The 8,108-nt window shown below is 43.7% G+C and overlaps 1 protein-coding gene across 1 annotated transcript; it reads right to left on the bottom strand.

Annotated features, from left to right (window-relative positions):
* C3H5orf49 (chromosome 3 C5orf49 homolog) lies at positions 1-7,756 on the bottom strand. The gene is made up of 3 exons (XM_037378815.1): positions 7,502-7,756; positions 3,808-3,924; positions 1-315 (listed from the first exon to the last, which is right to left on the bottom strand). The coding sequence occupies exons 1-3, from the start codon at positions 7,682-7,684 to the stop codon at positions 136-138; spliced, it is 480 nt and encodes a 159-aa protein (XP_037234712.1). The 5' UTR covers positions 7,685-7,756; the 3' UTR covers positions 1-135.
* Between the last annotated feature and the right edge of the window lie 352 nt (positions 7,757-8,108).

Below are 8,108 nucleotides of genomic sequence, written 5' to 3'. Positions count from 1 at the left end.
TGCTATTTCATCCTATTTTTAATCCAAATCATTCTCATTAACTAAAATGTAAAGGAAAAAGCACCACATTGCTTTTTGATGCAAAGTGTCTTTTTTTCCACATAAATGTTTCTGGCAATGACAGATACAAGAGATTTAGCATGGATCCAGGCTTGGAGGAGGTTTCTCCAATAAGCAGGTGATGCCATTTTTCCTGTAGAATTCTGCCTGCACATGATTAATCCTTGTGTGATCTCTGATTGGCTGCTCTATGGGCTTATTTATGCGTCTCCCATGCTCTGAAGATGACAAAACAGCAACAGGTCTTGCCATTTCCTGTGAAAATATAAAAGTCTCCTTGTAAAAAAATCAGAGTGAATACTTGGCAGTTTTCTATTGCTAAATGTGCTGTGGCCAGGGGCAAAATAACAAGACAACTGTATAGCCTCTGCTATACGGGTGTATATTTATTTAGCAGTGATCTACACTCTCACTGTTCCATCCCTGACCTAGCTTTTTATGTATATTAATAAATCATGAATGTATAACTAGATGACAGGGAGATAATGTATGGTGGTGTGCCATGAGTTACTGTGGACTGATAATTTTTTACACACACATACACACGAACACAATTACTATATATATAATTATGGGCAAACTAAATGCTGTTATGGCAAAGTGACACAGATTTTATTTTCATTCTTATTTTTCTTGTGCACTGACTTGCATGATTCATTTGAAAAATAGGATAGATCTGATTTGTTTCCCCTGTTACAGGAACACCTACCCTGCTTGCACAGTTCAGTGAAAGCACCACATGGAAAAAATCAAAGCCTAAAGGAAACCCTGAGCAACCACTAGTCCATGCAAGGTTTCCCTGAAGTACATAAAGCATATACTACTGTATTTTTTTGTACAGTGAAAGGTTTTACTAAAAATGCTTGTTGCTGTAAGATTACAGAAATGACTGCTCTGCAATGATAGGAAATGGTCTTTGTGAAAAGTAACCCAACCAAGAAAAGACTATTTTAAGCTTGTTCTTGGTAAACTGCACTTTAAGTGACTGTGCAATCAATCTGCAATCTGCAGTTCCTTCCTGTGCTACAGCAATGTGCAGCTCTGCACTCAGAAGGGAAAGACAGGATATTTTTTTCTTTCTCTAGCCAAAAGTCTGAGATGTATTAGGCCGTGGACACAACACTACAATTCAAGTACCAACAAATGATTCTTTGCTACAACAGACACAAGTCTGAGCCATATCACCATTTATGACAGCACCCATGAAGCTCATGAGCCCCTGTGTTTCCTGCAAGGATGCAGGTGGGAGCACAGATCGAGGGTTCTCATAGCAGGGCAGTCAGCTGAGAGACATTCCAGACTCATGGGCAGAACTAGACCTGACATTCTTGGGGAGATGCTGTAAACCCTTTATAAAAACAAACAAACAAATAAACAAAACCCAACAGAAAAATCCATACCAAAACACCCATTCGTCCCCCAAGATTCTCCCCAACCCTTCCTGCCTACCTTGCTCCACTCCATTAAAAGCTATTCAGTACACCAACTTTTAACCCCACGAGAACAAAAAACAAGTCAAGAGGAGTGGCAGGCAAAAAATAAGACCATTCCCTCCCCTACCCCAGTTGTGGTTAAATGTTGAAAAAGGAGAAATGACAGTCTTTGTACCATCAAGAAAGACTGCTAGCAATACAGGGTTTACAATGATAATGATGGGCAGCAGTATGAAATTCCAATAGTTTATGTTCCCTTTAAATAATTAAGATTCAGTTTTCAGCATCCTTGGTAGCACAGTGCTGACTGTGCACAGTGGCATTTCATCTTTATGGGTTCAGCATTCAGCAGATTTCAGATTTTCCAACAGTTGGCTAGGAAGCATCCCACTACACGCCTTCGCAGCATGTAATTCTAGCACTACTAACACTTGAAATCAGCAATGGCAGCCTTGTGCAAACACTCCGCTGCCATTGCTGTGCGATGTGTAGCTAAACCAGTACCTGTGACTGTAGTCTTGGATTCCCTGGGTACACCCAGGCTCTCTGCAGGAAATGAAGGGCTTACTTGTAGTCGGGTTTTTTTTTGACTTCAAGGAAAGCAGTGTACTGTGGTGGATTCAGCCTGTCTGCTTTCATTGTTGTACTAGAAAGATGTCAATTGTGGCCTTTTTATTTATTATGTTTTATAACATAGTTATTATTACGTAAAGTCTGTGAGGGCCACTGAGGTAATTAAAGAGCATGAGTTGAGTATGTAACCTGCACTTAGTTATGGGTAAGTCCGGTGTTAGGTGTCATCACGTGCAGGAGGATCGCGTTATAACATTTAACAGCTGTGGGATTCATGTGTCTCCATGCTAATTAAAGCACTGGATTAAGGGACATCTGTTCAGGCAGAGTCCCTTGCATGCACTGCCCAGCAGAGCTGCTATGAATTCTGGCCCATCCATAATTGTTTTAGGAAGCAAACTGGCAGGAAAGTGAGTTTTTGTTGACACAAGAGCTCAGTAAAAAAACTTAACTCTGCATTGATAAACCGTTTCTACACAAATTTCCCAGCTGGAGATTGGACTTGGTATTTGGGGAGGGGAATTGGCTTTGTTTTGGACTCATTTTTAATTGGAGTAGTCATTTACATAGCTTTTAGCCTTATGGAGATCTGCAGCTGAGTTAGTAGACTTGAGCAGGTGATTGGTAATGGGCACTCCTGGGAGTCCCTTGGGAGCACCTAATACTGCCTACGCTCTGACGGAGCTGAATGGCTATGCACTTGCACTGAAATGTCTGGTGTACAGAGCTGCTAGTGAGACTAATTACACGCAGTGGCCTTTGTTTTATTACACCATGGTTACAATAATTTTAACTTTTGTCTCTCTCTTCCTTCTTCCATCTTTATCATATAGAATCAACAGTACAGGCAGCCATTCCTAGCCTACCCATCTCTTTACATCCCATGAACCAATTGGGATTATGGGGCCATTAACACACAGGCTTCATTTGTTTTTTGTAGGCTCTGTGTGTGTGTGTACAAATATAAGTATATACATACACACTTGTGTATGTATGTGTATTATTCAGATGCTGCGTGGAAAAATACATACGTATATATACGTACATATATTACAGTATTTCTGTTTTCAAGGCAGCTTTTTGAAAACATGGTTGTATCCTCCCTTAGCTATCAGGCTGCACACCAAACCCACATTCTGCTGGCCTTGAATGCTCTGCCCAGTGTTTTCCAGGCATGTCCATGGTCTTCTGATTGACCCCTCCTTTGCACTAGCTCCCTATGAACTTCCTTCCTGTAGGGCAACCTGGTTTAAGTCTGTGTAACAAACTAACCAGCTTCAGTGATTTGGGCTCTCTCAGCAGTGCTGGCACAGGGAGGGTGGATGCCAGAGGACAATGTTTTGAGTTGCAGCCCCTGAATCCAAACCTCTCGGGGAGATTTTTCAAGTATCAGAGAAATACTGCAGGACTACCCGAACTGGAGGGACACAGACAATTCAGAAGTCACTCTCAGTGACCCTGAAGCTTTGTAACAGAGGGTTTGCCTTGCTGTGTGTCTCTTTCCCCATGATTTAACTTGCATATAGCTTGTCACCTGGAAATCTACAGGATGCCAAAGAGCAGGAGCTAATTTAGATGTCTTCACTGGCTAATGCCTTCACCTAAACCTCGAAGCTGAAGACAATGTCCTCCTTCTGATTCCTTTGCTACCATATAGGCTGCATATAGGGCAAAACAATGCCTATAGCTTCCAGCCATGTCAAAAATTACAAAGATAATTACGAATTTATCAAAGGGTTACCTCCTCATTAATGTTAAGACCATGACTCTTCGCATGTTGTCTGTCGCACCGGTGAAGATTTTTGTTGTAGCCCTCTGGTCTTTCAAAAATGGCATCATATGTGGAAACATCTCCTGTCTTGAGAAAAGGGGGGGAAATGGTTAATTCACAGTATTGCTTAACTTCACAGGTTACAGAATATCTGTAGTCAAATCAATACTTAAACAGTGCACATACAGCATTAGATGATGACAATTGTAATACTACTGAGCTACCATTGGCAAGTTTGGGTCACTGCTTTGGAACAGTCTGCAATAAAAATTACCTAATGACAGGTGGTATCTTTTTTTAAGTCTGTTCAGCTCTGAAATTTCCCTTGTGGCCATTTACCTCATTTTTTCCCTGTAATCTGTTGTAACTTTAGGAAATTTAACTGCTTTATTTGTTTTAACTTTCTGAACCTCTTTCATCTTTTTGTCAAATGATCTGGCACTGTAACGTAAAAGGAACGCAGGCATTTTCAAGATTCATTTGTTATGAAAAAGACAAAGGTATCCTGCAGTGGAATCACTAATTGATTTTTGATTAAAGCAGAACTGAGAAGAGTTCAGAAACAGGTAATCCTGTGATCCAGTAGTATGCATGTATCTGTCACATATGAAAATACAGCACACCCCAAGTCATAATTTTATAGTATTTATGATACCTGTTGACATAATTGCATCCAAATAAGCAACATTAAAGATAAGCAACATTAAGGATCTGATCTGCTAACAAATGCATTTTTTAAATCCAATCAAGAAGTTCTCATCAATGGAGTCAAAGGAATTTCAAAACCAAAAAGTTTTTAAGGAAACAAAAGCAAAATACCCTGTTGAAGTAGGCTGTCTGTTGTTAGTTAATGAACTTTATTAAAAGGTCTATATTCTGGTAAATATGTCAATCAATCACTGGTTTTGTGCAGGGCTGACTACAAATTTGAAAAATTGTGCATTTTGTTGGGCTTTTTTTTACCTCTAATTTTACAGTGTGCCAAATTTAGCCTTTGAAAAACTCCTGTATCTTGAGTCTTACAATTTACAATGCTATCCTCCAAAAATAGTCAAGTCAGGGCAGGTCATGAAGGCTATAATGGTTCCATTGAAAGGAAACCATAGTTAAGAGTGCTAGTGAGGCACTGCTGTAATCACAGGCTTCATTTGGAAGGGTATCTCCATTGCTTGGTTCTGCCAAGAGGAGAGAGGTGGTTTGGTATTTAACCTATCCATCCCATCATTTCTCAGAAAACATCAAGCCCCAGAGAATTATTTCAGGCATGTTCAAGAGCATCCTGCATCTAATTTGTCACTATTATTATTATTATTGTTATTATTATTATTATTACTACTACTACTATTACTATTGTTCTGTGTTTTCTTGCTTCTCCTTTCCTCCTCACACTACCAGTTTCATTCAGAATTTTAGAGGGCATCTGATTTGTGCTAACCACTGGGAATGTTATTTGCTCCTTTGTTTTTAATCACATGGTATTATTTGTCCATTATTCGTTACCTGTGTAACAGCGGATAAGTCACCCTTTCTGAAACTCACAGATAGGTAGCCAGCCTGTTATGTTAAACATTAGCCCTGTCCCGGATGGTCTGTTTAAGATCTTCTGCCAGATGCGTAGAGGAAACGCTTCTGTGCTCAATACACTGATAAACTTTGGCTGTTGTTTCTCTTTGTTGTCAAATGCTGACTTAGCTGGCCTGGGTGGTGGTGGTGAGCTGTTTCTTAAACCCTTCAGAGCCAGGGGCTCACACAGAGCAGATAATAAATTTGCACTCAGAGTGGGCATCCTCTGTGTACTGCAACTGAAGCTAAGCACTCTACTAAAGCCAAGCACTTTGCAAACATTCATTAACATTCCAGACACACATAAAATAGGTAATAGCTTTCTCCATGCCACAGAAGAAGAAATACTGCACAAACTATCTACAGTAACTGATGTAAAGCAATCAAGGGAGGAACTGTAGGCTAAGGGATTAAAAGGTAGGAATTTCTGGCTTCTGGCCATTTGCTGAGCGCATCCTCATTTTATTTCTCTCTGCTTCAGTCTCTGACACAGAGTTGGTTTTAAGTATTTAAGCTGCAAAAACAAACGAAATTCCTTTTCCTGTATAAATAAAAAATTTCAAATGATCTAATTCCTTAATTGGACAGAAGAATGGGTTGAATCTGCTTCCTCCCCTGTGGCTATGGCCTGTGCTGTGAAGAAACCTATTAAACAGCTGTTACCGCTTTTTGTTTCCATGCCACTGGAGCAGCATTTTCCACAAACCAGGTCACTGGGAATGTGAAAACAGACTTTATATTGTAAGCAAAAACTCTACCATATGTTTGCTAATTCCATGCAAATTGGATAGACTGAGAGCTCCACCAGTCACAAGTGCACCATGCCAGCCCTCTGACCTGCCCTAGCCTTACTCTTGTGCTCTCCCTACCATGTTTTGTTAAGTATGGCACTGACTGTGCCCACTTGCCTTTGGCTCAGAGCACCTTCCCAAGGTAATGCTGAAATCAACACGCAAGGGTCTGACATTACACGTCTACCTGTCTTTCAGCAGGGTCACCCCGTCAATGCAGGAAATTTGCTGTTCCTTTAATACCCAGTGCTGTACTATGGTCTGTAACCTGCCCACATTCCAGGACTATAGACCTGCAAACTCTCACAAGTCACCAGTCCTCTCGCTGCCCAGTGCTCTGTGTAATCAGCAGCCTATCACTTGGGTGGGGAGGACATTCATGGGGTGTATTTATTGTTATAAGTAAATACACATTGCCTAATATTGATGCATTACATTGATATAACAAACATTTCAGAATTTTTTCATGTTATTTTTTTGGAGGAAAAAATGAGTTAAGTTCAATGTCTCATATGACACTTTTCAGAGAGAAAAAGGTTTGCACCCAGGAAGTGTAGCCCAGCTGAGGCTGAAGGTGTAAGATTGTTTTCATTTCTGGTTTTAAATATGAGGATAGAGAGAATGAGGAAAAAGGGTGATATAATGCAGCAGAGATTGAGGAGTAAGGCACCTTACTAGTCTGCTTGAGTTACCACAAGTTAGTGCAACACCTTCAGAAGCATTCAGTTATCAAGGCATATATTGCTGTTATTGTTTTGAGTAGCTCTATTTTCTTTATTAAAGCTGAGCATACAGAAAAGTTGTGCAGTGCACACTGAAAACCTTTTGAAAACAAAGCACTTTCTTTTTAAAGGGTTCCCAAGAGTGTGCATTAACAGAAAAAACAAAGGTGCTGCATCCAGCCCTAGTGGCAGATGATGCCTTTCCTAGTGTTCTCCCTAAAGATGTCTCCCATTTTGGTTGGTCTTTAATCCTTGGCAAACCACGTCTCCCTTGCCATCCAGTGGAAGGCATTACCCTCATTTTACATCCAGAAGTAGCAAACACTCATTACACTTCACAAAGGCCTATCCAGATGAAACCTGCTGTTTAGACACAAGATAGCCTTACTCGCCACTAACGTGTGGTGTTTCTGCTGCTCTTTGAGATATTAGTGGGATTTTCTTAGGCATCTGCCAGACCAGGTCCCTCACGACGCCCTTGCACAGAAACAGGGACCACGCACCGCTGCACAGAAACCCAGGGGAAGGCTCGGCCCTGCGGCCCTGCCAGGCCCCGGTTCGCCCCGGCTCGCCGCCTTCCCGCCTCACCTTGGCCGGCCGGTGGAAGTAACTGAGCTCCGCAGGCCCTTCCCGCCTGGCCGGAACGTGGCTGAAGGCGGAGAGGGCAGAGAGGGGAGGCTGCCGCCTCCCTCCTGCCGCGCTACCGGGTGCCTCCTCCGGCCGTCCTGGCCCTCCCGTCACCGGGGCCGCAGCTGGGCCGGGGACCGCCATGCTGCCGCCGTTACCCGGCAACACTCTGCCGCCGCCCGCGGGTGGCCTGCGGCGAGGGCAGGGCCCGGGCGGCGGGGGCAGGGCGCGGGCGGCGGGGGTATGGGCCCGGGCGGCGGGGGTATGGGCCCGGGCGGCGGGGGTATGGGCCCGGGCGGCGGGGGTATGGGCCCGGCAGGGTGTCCCGTAGCGCCGCCAAACGAGCTGCCGGCGCGGGGGGCAGCGGGCCAAGCCCCTCCCGGGCGCGACCCCGAGCCTGAGGCAGCCCGACATGAACCGGCCCCGCGGCGCGGCTGGGCTCTGGTGGTTGCGGCCCCGGCGGAGCCCAGGGCGCTCCGGCAGGGCGGTATTGAACTTACCGGTGTGAGTTCCCGGGTACCCCGCAGTAAGGTTCCGGGCCCAGCCTGGAGCCGCGGACACCCTGCCG

This window comes from Falco rusticolus, chromosome 3 (genome assembly GCF_015220075.1).
Source record: "Falco rusticolus isolate bFalRus1 chromosome 3, bFalRus1.pri, whole genome shotgun sequence".
Taxonomy (NCBI): Eukaryota; Metazoa; Chordata; class Aves; order Falconiformes; family Falconidae; genus Falco; species Falco rusticolus.
The sequence above is the reverse complement of the archived record's forward strand: the minus strand, read 5'-3'. Positions and strand labels throughout refer to the sequence as shown.

Bases quoted from the DNA above. Each gene is read 5' to 3' on its own strand.
- C3H5orf49 (XM_037378815.1), bottom strand. From the start codon at position 7,684: ATGGCGGTCCCCGGCCCAGCTGCGGCCCCGGTGACGGGAGGGCCAGGA. The intron at 3,925-7,501 runs GTGAGGCGGGAA...CCTTTTCTCAAG, and splicing joins ACTTCCACCGGCCGGCCAAG to ACAGGAGATGTTTCCACATA. The intron at 316-3,807 runs GTAACCCTTTGA...ATATTTTCACAG, and splicing joins GTCTTAACATTAATGAGGAG to GAAATGGCAAGACCTGTTGC.